This window comes from Equus caballus, chromosome 27 (genome assembly GCF_041296265.1).
Source record: "Equus caballus isolate H_3958 breed thoroughbred chromosome 27, TB-T2T, whole genome shotgun sequence".
In the NCBI taxonomy this organism is placed as follows: domain Eukaryota; kingdom Metazoa; phylum Chordata; class Mammalia; order Perissodactyla; family Equidae; genus Equus; species Equus caballus.
The window spans coordinates 25417181-25431380 of record NC_091710.1 but is presented as its reverse complement, the minus strand read 5'-3'; the positions used below and the strand labels follow the sequence as shown (position 1 = coordinate 25431380).

At 44.3% G+C, this 14200-nt stretch overlaps 1 protein-coding gene across 9 annotated transcripts in view; it reads right to left on the bottom strand.

Moving 5' to 3' along the window:
* The window catches only part of RAB11FIP1 (RAB11 family interacting protein 1), a 29396-nt gene that overhangs the window by 14554 nt on the left and 642 nt on the right, over positions 1-14200 (bottom strand). For 3 of the 9 annotated variants that reach the window (XR_011433275.1, XM_001915437.6, XM_023630694.2), the window contains exon 2: positions 582-1024. Coding sequence is in view for 8 of the 9 variants with exons in the window: in XM_001915437.6 (XP_001915472.3) it covers positions 582-1024 (443 nt within the window). In the remaining variant the exon portion in view is untranslated. Of the gene's footprint in view, positions 1-581; positions 1025-2688; positions 2808-3259; positions 3396-5809; positions 6036-6854; positions 7098-14200 lie in introns of those variants that run through there. The other 6 variants (XM_070253100.1, XM_070253103.1, XM_070253102.1 and 3 more) reach the window with 6 other exon arrangements.

The window sequence follows — 14200 nt, the reverse complement described above, 5'->3', positions numbered from 1 at the left end:
ACTGGCACAGATGTTACCTCAGTGACAATCTTCCTCAAGCAAAAAGAGGAAGACTGGCAACAGATGTCAGCTCAGGGCCAATCTTCCCCACACATACCCAAAAAACACACAGTTAACTCAGAGTTAAGGGGACTGGGACTCCTCAGCTTTCATTAGGGAGGTATCCCACTAGGGTTAAGCACATTAGCAGGAGCTCAATAAATACCTGATGAGTTAACGAGATATCAGAATTACTGTAAGGTTCTATGGTTTTACTCATAATAAAAAAACCTGGATGCACTCATTCTGTTAGCTCCAAATGCTTGGACTAACGCACAGCACTTACAGAGCCAGACATTTCGGAAAAGGACTGTATACATTCTCAGAAACCAGAGGGTGTAGAAATAGAGACGGCTTCCTAACCAAGATTATCCATCATCACCAGCACCAGCACCAGCACCAGCACCACCATCACTGTCATCATTTTAGTAACCAAGGAGCTGAATTAAAATCTTTCTCTCGAGATTTGTTTGTTTCTTCTCTCTCACAGCAAAGTAGACTAAGCTGAGGGAGAAAGGCCAAGTGAAAAGGAGAAAACTGACCGTCCGAGGCAGAGGAAGACTCGTCCTCATTGTCGTCCTCCTCCCACCGGGACTGAAATTCTCCAGGACGAAGCATCACTTTGTCTGACTTTGAAGTAGGCAGGACAGACATGGACTGGGAAAGCGGTGTTTTCTGCAAATTAGACTTGGAAAACAAGGTCTTGATCTTTGACTTCTTTTTCTTGTCTTTCGGAGAAGACTCGTCATCACTGTCGGCTGAGGGGCTCCTGCTGGGGATGATAGCTGAAGCAGTGTCTGACGCGCTGTCCTTATTCTTCCCCTTGATCTTGTCCTTCAGCTTCCCAAATGGATTCCGAGACTTGTCTTTCATGGAAAGGTCAAACATGCTGGCAGTCATGTTGTTTCTCATAAACTGGATGTCAACCTCGATTTCTCCTCGCTCCTTCTCCTTCTTTCCTGGTTTGGATTTCAAGGCATACCACCTGCGTGGAGAAAGATGGAGAGGATACCTTTGAATTGAAGCGGATAAAACAATTTTCACAATCCCCATTAACCGGCCTCTCCTTCTGCTACCACCTCTTATACAAACACATTCTTATGCTCTCTTCCCTGGGGAGTGGAGGCAGGGACAGGGCATGAGGGCAGAACTTCTTTTATTTTTCAGAAGATACCCACCAGGCAAAGACAAGATCTGATTCTCTACTTAGTGTATCATCACCTAAAATCTTCTTTCAATAAAGAGCTATTACTAAAAATAAGATATTCCATCAGATCATTTCCTATGACTGGTATTTTCCTTCAATAGGGTAAAAATGCAAAGATCGTACACCAACAGTTAAGAAGGTAGAATGCAAATCTACCAGCAAATCTCAGAGCAAAGCAAGAGTCTGCAAAACAGCCCCAGCCAGAGAGCAATGGAAAATACAAGACAGAGTAAAAAATACATGTGTGTTTTTTAAAAGAGTGAAATAAGTTAATCGCAAAGTGACAAATATTGTATGAGTTCACTTATATGAGGTCCCTAGAGTACTCTAACTCAGAGAAACAGAAAGGAATGGGTGGGTGCCAGGAGCTGCGGGAGGAGGGGGTGGGGAGTCAGTGTTTAACGGGCACAGAGTTTCAGCTGGGGAACACAGAAAAGTTTTAGAGATGGATGGTGGTGATGGTTGCACAACAATGTGAATGTACTTAATGCCACAGAACTATACTCTTAAAAATGGTTAAGATGGTAAACTGTGTTATGTATATTTTACCACAATACAAAATTGAGAAATTGAAAGGAGGCTTTCTTCCCTAGCTGAATAATCAGAAAAAGGAATATTTCAAACCTTATTCAAATATTTTCCTTGGTCATTTGCAAATTAATTCAAGATATGGCAAATGGTATTCTATCAGTCCAATTCCACTGAAGGAGAAAGTTCAGAAAAAGGAACCCCCTCTTGTCATTTCCACCCAGCGAACTGTAAGAATGTGAGCCCCGTTAGCAGCACGGCCATGAAAGAACAAACCACTCTAGCGCATGGTCTACCGATAGCCATGCCCGGAGCCACGCTCACAGAGTGAAAACCCACACTCCGATGTTCTTCTCAGTGACCTACTTAAGAGCCGAGGGCCACAACTTTAAGGAAATGATGGTTTTGCCCAAATAAGCACAATTTCCTCTTTCACCTTCAGCCTGTCTTTCTCACAGGGCAGATTGCTGCCCCCACTATCTCAGCTGATTCTACACTTAAAGGAAAGGGGCAGAGGGTAGCAGAAACCTAACACTTAAACAGCACCAACGGCATACCTGGCACTGTACACACTTAGAAACATCCTCACTTACGTCTCATAAGAATGACACGAAGTGGATATTACACCATTTCACAGACAAAGAAACTGAGGTTTACAAGTTAGGTAATTGGTACAAGGTCTTGTCACTGTTAAGGGGCATAGCCAGGATTTTGAATCAGCACTGCATTTCTCCAGAGCTCCTGTTCTTTCTCTGACACGAAGATTCCTACTTTGCACTCTCTCCTAGCATATCTTCCATGGGCCATCTTTTGGAACACACAGAGAGGAGGGCTCAAATTTAAATTCTTTTTGAAGTAAGCTTAAGCTTCTAATTTAAATGTCTTAAGATAAAAGAAGAAAGAGGAAAACCCACCATAGCCAGCCACCAATCATAAGTCAGAAGATCACACGAATTCCAGTCTGCAGTCATCCAGGAGAACCTAACCTGGATTGACAAAACACAGCCAAGATCTCAGGAAATGACGTGAACTACGATCTTGGACCTTTAGGAGAAAGCTTTTACGGTTCTTAAAACCACAATCCACAGGTGGAGAAGCGGAAGATGCAAGGTCTTTGCAGATGCCCCCACCCCTGCCAGCCTAGTGTCTTTCCCATACATTTCCAGGACCTGGTCTGGAAGAGTGTGCGTATTTGTCACTTAGATGTTCAGAGGATTATTTGTGTTTTTCTCTTCTGACAGTCATGTGCTAAACGGTAGCCTTGGTGATGAAGGGTGGGTAGCTTTTGTAAATACCAACTGTGGGCAACTGAAAAGGGGAAGTTGCTGAGAGCTGAATGCAGAGACCGATGACCACACCAGCCGCAGGGGAGCGCTTCACCTCTCACCCAGGCCAGGAGCGCCGGTCAGGGCCTTCTCCCGGCTCTTCCACACAGCCTCTTCTGTTAGCCCTCCCAGGGGACGCAGATGCAAAGACAGTACTGACCTTCAAAGAATGCCACCTGACAGTTCATGGGACCAGGCCCACTTTTCCAAAAGTGTCAGCACCAAAGTCTGTTTATATTGAGTGAAGCTACAACCAACTCTAGAATCCTCTCTGAGGCCCTATTATGACCTCATACACAGGTTCGATCCCTGAGCAGCAAAGTGGGATTTGTTTTGGAAAATCCTAACACCTCTAGGAGATGTGAACAGACACTTCGCCAACTGTTCCTGTCGCTTATTTTCACAAGCAAACCTAAAACCAAGCACCAGGCAGCCAAGAGCAGCCACAGGGCTACTGAAGGACGTGAAAAGCTGTCAGAATCACAGGCAGGGAAGCATCTAATGCAAATGTTCAGAATTTTTAAAAATCTGTGCTAGACTGATTAAAGCTGGAAAGGAAGACAGGAGCTGTTTCTTCTACTACCAATATTATCCTTATCATTAAATTCAAACAGTTTAAGCAAGGGATATTTGTCACAAGCATAATTCAACGAGTGAAAGCCACAATCCAGAAATGTCTCACCTGAAGAAATCCCAAACCAGAACACATTTGTGAGTTTCAACATTTAAGCACCAATTCAATTTTTAAGTGTTTCTGTACAACTGCCTTTTAGCTCACTTAATTCCAGCACCTCATGCAAGCAGTTCATAAATAATAAAGTCCCGCATGGCCACACAGCATGTGACAGCAGCGTGGGTGTGATCTAGCATTATCTTTCACGTAGGCCCAGAAAGCTTGAATTATCTCAGAAATCAGGGCTGGGTTCATTTGCCTAGTCCAAAGGGCAGAGTACAGAAGGAAAGCCATAATCCCAATGTAGCAAGTTTCTATTTAAACTCATATTCTGGAACCTATTAAAAATAATCAAATGATCCCTTCCATAAGCAAGTAATTCTCTTCACTTATAATTAACACTCAGTTCCTCAAAAATTAAAAGGCTCTCTGAATATATAGAAAGTGACAGGAAATTTATATCAACTATATTTTTAAGGAATAACAGGCATAGGGGAAAAATTCAAATTATACAAAATGGTATAGAATGAAAACTTCAGTCTTCCTACCCATCCATGGCCCCTCAGTCAAGCGATGGTCTTGGGCATATACAAGCAAAAATGCATATTATCCAAACAGGCTGCCCCACTGTTTGGAGGGTTTTTTGGGTTTCTGAGGTCAAACACAAGAGAAGGCAACAACTAAAAATATAGAAAAATTCATTTATGTCTTCTACACTTACAAAAAGAGGTGGTTTTGGGGGGGTACTTTAATTCTTTTTTTTATTATTATTTTATCAAAGTCATACTGGCTTACAACACTGTGTAAATTTCAAGTGTACACCACTATCTTTCGGTTTCTGTATAGACTGCATCATGTTCACCAACAACAGACCAGTTTTTATCTGTCACCATATATATGTGCCCTTTACCCTTTTCACCCCCCTCCACCCCCTTCTCCTCTGGTACCCACTAATCTGTTCTCTTATCAATGTGTTTGTTTATCTTCTACATATGAGTGAAATCATATGGTATTTGTCTTTCTCTGCCTGACTTATTTCGCTTAACATAATACCCTAAAGGTCCATCCATGTTGTCGCAAAAAGAACATGAAATCAATAATTCAAAAAGATACATCACTCCTGTGTTCACTGCAGCATTATTCACAACAGCCAAGACGTGGAAGCAACCCAAGTGCCCATCGAGGGATGATTAAATAAAGAAGATGTGGTGTATATATACCATGGACTACTACTCAGCCATAAAAACGATGTCCTATTAAAAGCAGCAAGGGAATGTAAAAAAGAATGATCTAGGTACAGGAAGGAAACAGGCAGGGTGCAGGACACAGAATCTGCCTCCCGAGTTGCTGGCTGGGGAGCTAGTGCCTGGATCCTCATTGTCGCATCTCCAGGGCTTTTAAAGAGTCATTTTGAAAACAGTTAAAACCATCCAACCATGCCCAATTCTCAGGGTCCATTTGCCTCAGAAGGTATGTTTCTCAAATACATGGAAAGCTGCTCCCGGGGGCCTTCCATCCGAATGTGGGGGGACGAGGGCAGTGTGGCCCCCGCTGCCAGGAAACGCAGTCCCAGCGCTGCCTGCAGACATGCGGGGTTACACTTGGAAAGGACTGACTGGTATGTCTCAAAACTAATCTTTCTGCAGCTGAGGCAAACATGTTTTCCTTTAAAACATTCCAGAGGGCAGACATATACAGAGAAATGATGGCTTCAGAGATTAAAGGCACATACAGAGAAACAATGGCTCCAGAGGTTTGGTCCAAACATTTTTACATGCCAGGCACTGGAAAGACAAAACGAAGAGGCCAGATTCTGCCGTGAAGAGCTGACCCTCCAGCAGGGCAGAGAGGGGGTTTACCAAACATCATAGTGTTTGTGACAGTGGGACAACCGCTGCCTTTTTTAAGCATGAGAAAATAACTAGACATGAAAAGGACCTCCCGCTAAAGTATACAGTTTCATCACACATAAGGATTCTTATACAAAAAAAGGTTCTTAGTTAATTTAAACCCCAAGGGGCCATAAGAACCACCTACTTAGGGACTCCAGCAAAATGAACTAATGCTGTATGCTCGCATTGGGCACAGGGGCTCCAGGAAACGCACGGCAAAGGAAGACCACCAGCTGTACGAGCTACTTCAACATTTTAAGGTGTGACTGTTAATTTCAAGAAATCCTTGTCTGTGGGTCCAGCTTGGACTCCAGGGTCAGTGATGGACCCCTCCCTGAAGAAAACCTCAACCATGACTTGCAGCCTGAGTTATCTCCACAGCAACCAAGCACTGTGACATAGGGCATTCTGGCCTCGGGGGAGGAAAGAAGTAGGAGGAACAGAACAGTCCTGATGTAGTGTTTGAAATGGAAGACATGCTCGATCCTTCTTAGATGAAATTTTAAAAAGCAGTTTATTAACTGTCTTCCCCAGGGAAGAAAAATAAGGCTGAAAATCAGGTGGGGTTAGCAGTTGAGAACATCTACAAGGGGTCTGGAAAAGGAGTGATTCCATGGGGGTAAGACGTCCACATGCTTCTCTGGGTAGCCCAGAAGCAATGCAGAGCAAACAGGACAGAGATGTTTATGACCTATAAAACGGCAGCGGTGTGGACCCTAGAGAAGCTCAGTGTAACAAGTTTTGTTGTTGACCAAGGCGGCTGGTCATCATTACCTAACTGTAAACACAGAATTACCAACCAGCCAACCTTGCCTCCTTAGGTTGACCTTCCCCTCTGACCACTGTCACCTACTTGCAAGAATTCATGGTAAATCATGAGAGCCACAAATGGGGCTGTTCTTGACCCTAATCCCTGAAACAGCCAATCCAGCAGCACGTGAGGCCATCTGTAGCCATCAAATGCAATCCCAAAATCTGGCCAATGACATGGTAAAGGAGAGATCATAGAAAAAGCAGGTTGAAATGCTTTTGGCATTATTTTAAGATTCTCCAAGAACTAGAAAAATTGACACATTTTTAAACATGTAAGTCTACCACTCCTGCAATCATCTATTTACCAGTTTTTTTATTTGATCATATCTCAAAAAGCCGCAAATGTTAATATTCTACCATCAGATCAGATATCTCACCTCTTGCCCAAATGTAAATGCCTCTGATGAATTCTAGTTGGTCTGCCAAAGAACGGGCTCATGGTAACCATGGGGTCCTTCATCACTTACTCAGACTTTAAGGATGGAAAAAGAAAATGCAATAGTCTGAATCCCCATCTCTCAGTCAGGACAAAAAAAAACAAACAAACTTCAGTGTAACAGACAGCAAAGAACGTTCTGTCCACTAGCCAACCCCCCCCGCCCCCCCACCCCGACAGACTCACACTCCTGTCCATGGGAGCTCCTGGCAAGGAAGCGGAGCATCTACAATTTATCCCACAATCAAGGGACGTCCCAAAGAGGAGGAACAGAACCCACACCAAAAGCATTTTTAAGCCCTGTTTTAACAACAAATGGTTAGTACAAATGGAAAGTTCCATTAGCATAAAAGGAAAACCCCATAGGACTGGTGCTGTAGGAGGCAACATCCTTGAAGAAATATTGTGGGACCCAGCCTACCACAGGCACCCTTCACACAGGCCCCCATTCTTTCTGATCACAGAGGCCTTTTCAGACCAGGCCTTCTGGAAGCCTTAATTGTTCCACCTGGGTCAGCCATGTCCTTTTTAACAAAAGAGTATTTAAAAAGTGAAGTGTGCAGCAGCCACACCTCTAGAAACATTTTTCTGGGATTTCTTATCAATGCTTTCCCTCCACTCCATTCAAAGGCCCGCATTCAAGAAAAGACAATTATTGCTGCCGTTTTTCTCTCCACAGGCACATTCCTAAATGTGTCCCTCAGGGACGCCCTGGAGACTAAAAAGCCCTCAATTTTTCTCTAACAGATTATCTCCAGACTTCTCCCTGCAGGAAAGGAATTTCTCGTCTCATTAGTGGCTAAAAGCGGCTCCTTTGCCAAAGGCATCATTAGCCACCAAGCTGCTGAAGGTAACCTGCTTCCTCATGTTAAGAAAGGGCTCTGTCGGGCAGGCCACATCCAAAACCGGGACTCGAAAGAAGCAGGGCTTCGACCGCACACCTCGGACCCCTCAGCCTTTAACCCACTGGGCTAAACGTAAGATTCAACAGTTCTCTACAGCCACAAGCCAACGCCCGCCCGCCCTGTGCCTACTCACTCACTCACTCACAGAGACGTGTATGAGCCCCTGGGCTAGTCACACAGCCAAGGACAAGACTGACATGGTCCCCGGCCAAGGGAAAAGCAGGTGAAAGTCAGGCTTGGTCTCCTCCTGAGCCAGCTGGGGCGTGAGATCTGACCTAGGACACCTTAAGTGGACCAGAATTTACTCGCCAAGTTTTTTCCAAGACAAATGATCTTGGCAGCGAACTGGTTTTCTTCAAAGCCTTCTTCAAAGGCCAAGGCAAGGGTCTAGGTGTTGATTTTGCTAGAATTCAAAGGCCCGGAGGTTTAGAGATCTGGACCCAATCCAGAACCAAAGGTCACCCAGGGAACTGCTCTGAAGATAAGGCCTAAAATGACCTCCTCTCACTCTCTCCATCTGGGCTAGCACTTCTTAATCCTTCTGGAACTAAGCCAGCACTAGTGTCCCTCCACAAGTACAGGGTGCGAAGCATAGTCTTCTAGGACGTACGACCATATCAGATGTAAAATCATAGTATTTTAGTGGATATCTAAGATTATTGTCAAGGGGGAGAAGAGTGATGTCACCAAATGTATGTTGCAGTTGATGACATTTTAATAAGCATATGTCTTGCTTTTAATGTAATTATAACATTTTTTAGTTAATAACTACAATTAAAATGACATATCAGATACTACATACAAAGACCTTCCTCTGATCGTAGTTACAGAAATACAATAGAAGTCTTTGTAACCAAAAGAAGTTTAAGCAAAACAAAAAGGGCCCAAGACTCTTGTGTAGACTTACCTTCTCTGATGTGAAAAACATTTAAATGGTTGACTGACTTGCCTCAAGAGTTTTATTTTTCCTTTATGGGTTTATTTTTCCTAACATTATATATTATTTTTCCTTTTCTTAGTCCTATATTCCTTGAAGCAGTGACTTCATCAGCTGTTAGAGCACACCAGTGAGATTTCATCACCCACGCTCTTAAAAACAAAGACTTGGCCTGTCTTACTGAAACAGTAAATACTGGAAGAGACATACATATACGCACCCTGGCTTCAATGGTGTTTCCTACTAATTCACTCCAACAAAGACTCGACTCAGGGCTGTCACTGCCCAGAGTTCCTTGTAATGGTGACCTCACTCTAGTATCACAGTGACTGTTGAGGAAAGAAAGCAGCCACCACTTCCTGATTCATTTTCAACAGCCAGCTCTCCTTATTTTATTTGTTCATTCTTAACACGTCCTCTCACTCGCCCCCACCCACATCCAATCCATCACCAGTCAGGCCAACTGAAGCTCCAAAATATTTCTGAAATCCACCCACCTCTGTCCATCTCCGAGGAGTCACCCTAGCCCAAGCCACCACCATTAGTCACCTAGATTACTCCAACAGCCTCCCATTCTGTCCATCTGATTCCAGGCCAGGACGGCTTCAAATCCATTCTCCATCCAACTGCCACAGTGATTCCTGACAAACTGGATCACACCACCCCTCTGCTTTTAACTCTCAGTGGCTTCCCACTGCTCTTAAATAAAGCCCTGCCTTCCTCTTCAGCCTCAGTCTACAGTCTCTCCAGCTTCTCAGCTGTTCCTGTCTCAGGGCCTTTGCACAGGCTGCTCCCCCTCCATCAGGCTCCCTTCTACTCTTCACTAGAGAAATTCTTCTTTATTCTTCAGGTCTCTGCTTCAGAGAGACTATCTGTAATCTTCCTTAAATCATGTCCTTCCTGCTTTTTTCTCTTACGACACCCTGTTCTCTTCCCCCACACTGCTTATCACAATACATGATTATTTATTTATGTGTTCATTTGTTTAATGTCTCCCTCCCCCACAGGCTCTGAGCATCCTGAAAGCAGGGATCGTGGCTGCTTTGCTCACCACCGGTTACACCGTACACCCAACACCTGGCATAGGGCAGGCATTAAAAAATTATTAAAAAATTATTAAAAAATATTTACTCAGGGGGCTGGCCCCGTGGCCGAGTGGTTAAGTTCGCGCGCTCTGCTGCAGGCGGCCCAGTGTTTCGTTGGTTCGAATCCTGGGCGCGGACATGGCACTGCTCATCAAACCACGCTGAGGCAGCATCCCACATACCACAACTAGAAGGACCCACAACGAAGAAGATACAACTATGTACCGGGGGGCTTTGGGGAGAAAAAGGAAAAAATAAAATCTTTAAAAAAAAAAAAAAATTTACTCAGGAGCTGGCCCCGTGGCCAAGTGATTAAGCTCGCGAGCTCTGCTTCGGTGGCCCAGAGTTTCACCGGTTCAGATTCTGGGTATGGACATGGCACCCCTCATCAGGCCACGCTGAGGCAGCATCCCACATGCCACAGCTAGAAGGACCTACAACTAAAAATGCACAACTATGTACTGGGGGGATTTGGGGAGAAAAAGCAGAAAAAAAATAAATAAAATAAATAAAACTCACAAACCATTAAAAAAATATATTTACTCAAAGTATGGATGAACTTTAAACACAGGGGAAAGCAGCTGGAACTTCCCCCACGCTAACTGAAGGTCTGACAGATGACACTGTAATCAAAGAAGACTATGACAAAGCATGAGGGGACATCTTTCACAGCACCGGAACCATGACTTTAAGGCACATTCCCCCTTCTTACTCATTTCATTCCATTTATATGAGCAGGGTAGGGTAATTTATCTCAGAGCCAACAGAGAACCAACTCAGCATTGGGCACTGAGACCAGTTTCCTCCCCGGAGTGGGAGGGGATGCGAGAGGTGGGAGGCTTCCAGGAAGGCTGTGTTATCTCCGAGAGGAATCCCCAGAAAGGAAAACCTTAACCAGGACGACATCACTCGAACTTTCCAATCTGTTATGAAAAACCTAAATGTGGTTAGAAAACGTACAGGGAGAAGCACAAATGTCGACGGCTTATAATTTGTGAATTATAGATCTCTACAGTCAGCTGTCATTTCTCTGCATCCAGCTCTCCTAGTAAAACAACTATCTAGCCCTTAATTCTTTTTAATAACCCGAATTTACCTTAGCAACTTATGACAGAATCTTACTACGCTTACAGTTCGTCAAAATATCTGACCTTTAGTAATATCCAAATCCTTTCAGATGCAACCCAATTCCCTCTTGAATCTTTAAGAGATAGAAGACGACTCTCCATCACTCACATTCTCTATGCATATCTGGAAACTATTCCAGTATTGTTTCATGATATTTAGTTACATGACGGCCTTCCAGTAGCCAGCATGAATGAATATTCATTTTAATCTGTCCTTAACAGGGGCCGGCCCCATGGCCAAGTGGTTAAGTTTGCCCGCTCTTCTTGGGCAGCCCAGGGTTTAACCAGCTCGGATGCTGGGTATGGATGTGGCACTGCTCATCAAGCCATGCTGAGGCAGCATCCCACATGCCACAACCAGAAGGATCCACAACTAAAACAGCTATGTACTCAGGGGGCTTTGGAGAGAAGAAAGAAAAATAAAAATTTTTTTTTTTAAAGTTTGTCCTTAACAGATTATTTCCCCAAATTTTGTTGCTTTTAGTATCCTGAAAAGATTTTTTTTTTAAAATCAATCTAGGATCCCAAAGTACATCAGACTAGAGAGCTCCCACGTGTTGGTGACCTCACCCTGCCTCTCCAATTCATGTCTGTTTTATGATCGTGAGACTTAACTGATTCCCAGTTTATTCAGCCCAACTAAGACCACAGGTCTTTCACAGCTAAGCAAAGAGCAAAGCCAATTCATTTCCCTTTCTTCCTCACTAAAGGGGCCATGCACTCTTCCCTATTAAATGCATCCTCGCTATATGCGAGCCTATTTGCTGTTTTAAAGATGTGTATTACCACACTAAATTTGAGGTCCACAAAATCTGAGTCATTATAAAAAGTATATTCTCTTGACTCCAAATATATGATAGAAGGGGCCTTATCAAGAGAACAAATGGAAATATTAGCACAGTTAGCTCTTAACACCTTGAGTTTCAGCTTCTAGATCCATGACAAAAGTCGTACTCTATAGCAACAACTCTTCTTTGCTAGAGATTAACATGCATGCATGCACACACACACACACACACACATACACCCAACCTACAGAACAAGATTTGAGCTTTTGTTTTGTTTCCGTTTTTAATGTCCAAGGTGGAGTTAATAACTAGTTCAAATGACTTTCCTAGCCCAACCAGTTTCTTTCTTAAACTTCCGCCTCTCAGTGTACATCTCATTTTCCGAATGTCAGCTATCTCGAACACCCAACTGATGTACCAGGGCATCAGACAGGCTTAGCTTAACTGGGTTCCCCCAGCACCTTGGAAAGTCCCAGGAAGTGGTAGATGGAAAGCTTGCAATTTCACCTACCGCTAGAGGAGCAAAGAAGCCTTCCTTTGCACTTATTTAAAAAACCATCAATTAAGCTCCATTTTCCTACAAGTTGATACCATGACTAAGTGGTAATCAGCTCATATAACAGAGACAGGAATAACCATCTGGGTTTAGGATTACATCGGGGAGGAGGAGAAAAATGAAGATACAGAGACTGAACTTTTCCTGACACTGGGAGCTTAGGAAGGTTTTCACTCCTCACAAAGCAATAACAGAACCTTCTGAATCTATATGTGGGCCCCATTAATCCAGAAACACAGAAACATCCTACAAAGATCAATTAAGTCTGGCAACAAGCTCCATTTATGAATAGGGAAACTTGGGTGTTTAGAGACCAAATAGCCAGAAGTCCAGCAATGAGTCAGGACCGAAGTGGGCATCAGACCCAGGAAGCTGAAACCCCTATCTGTGGCAGGAAGATGAGATCTGTTTTTCGAGGGAATAAAACGTTCACATAAGAAACAGATGGCAGAGAGGGAAGTTAATATCCACACATCTCAGGATGGGGCAGGACAAAGGACGGCCAACAGTGCCCAGTTGAAGCTGGAAAGGAAGTCACCTAAAGGCCCCAAACCTCATTTAATCAAATGGAAAGTTAGCATTGCTTCATCCCCTCCTTAGCAAAGATACTGCTTACCTATGGCTTGTAAACTGATGCCACGAGATACCCCATCCATCCTCACCTCAAGGCTCTCTATTTTCATCTGATTTGAGTTCAGAAATGCCTATTCATCTTTGGCCAGATAAGTGAATCAGGTATTACATTTGCAAGCATGCATGCTGAAATTGGACCCACCCTACAAAAAAGGGAGTCTGGAAACTTCAAACCCTCTGGCTTTTCCTGTCTCCTTCACGAGGAAAGTTAACATACTGTTTATATCCAAACCACACAAAGTGAATTAGTGTGCTCCAAAAACTGTAGCAGTTAGGTGGCAACATGACTGCCTTGCATATTTAAGGCCCCGCAAAGCAACCAATTAAGCTAAGCAAGGCTAGCTTTGGGTACACTAGATTACCATAATCAAATGTTCCATTCTGAACACCTGCAAAGAGAACAAATAAATCATAATACGGTGGGGTGAACTGGGTTTTGCCCAGCTGTCCCCGCAGGAGTGAGAAACCCTAACGCAGAACTCTTGACCGGGGAACTACAGGTAAGCAGGCGTCCACTGGGAGTAGAACAGAGAAAACTAGACAAACTCCAAAGGGAAACAATGCCTACTTCCCAGCTGGGTCTCAGACCCGGGCTCCAGCCATCGCTGGGAAATCCTTACTAATTTGGGGCCAGGGCAAACAGGGTTAATATTTTTCAGTCTGAAAATTAAGACCAAACTGTTCCACCATTCTTTGGGGGAAGGGAGTGGCAAATTCTCTTCCCCAGCCCCTTCTGCCGCTGTGAGGTGGGGGTGGGGTCAGCCATCACCAGGCAACCTGCATTCCCCATTCCCCACCTCCTCCCACCCCGCACTGTAAAGCCCCTGCTCTGTCCCTGGGTGAGCCTTAGGGCCAGCGAGTGGCAGTGGGTTTCACTCCTCCAGTTAATCCTCCCTGCGCCCGGCCGGTCATTCTCAGCTCGGTGTCCAGTACAGAGAAATCCCCAAGAGGCTTTCCACAGAGGCTAAGGCGTGCATCAAAAAGACACACTACCCACACCGAGAAGAGGTGTTCGCCAGCCCACATATATTTCAACTCATCAAAAATTCAGTAAGCGCTTACTAGGTTCCACAAACTGAGAGCAAGGTTCAGCTGATTGAAAAATGTCCCAGGTATCCACGCTCCCCACCCCCGCCCTGCTTTCAAAGAGCGCACAGACAGGGAGAGCTGGGCGGGGCAGCTGAAGGAGAAGTTAAAGCTAGATAAGAATACTACTACGAGTCCAGGGGATCCCTCTCGAAAGGCCCCTCTCCGTC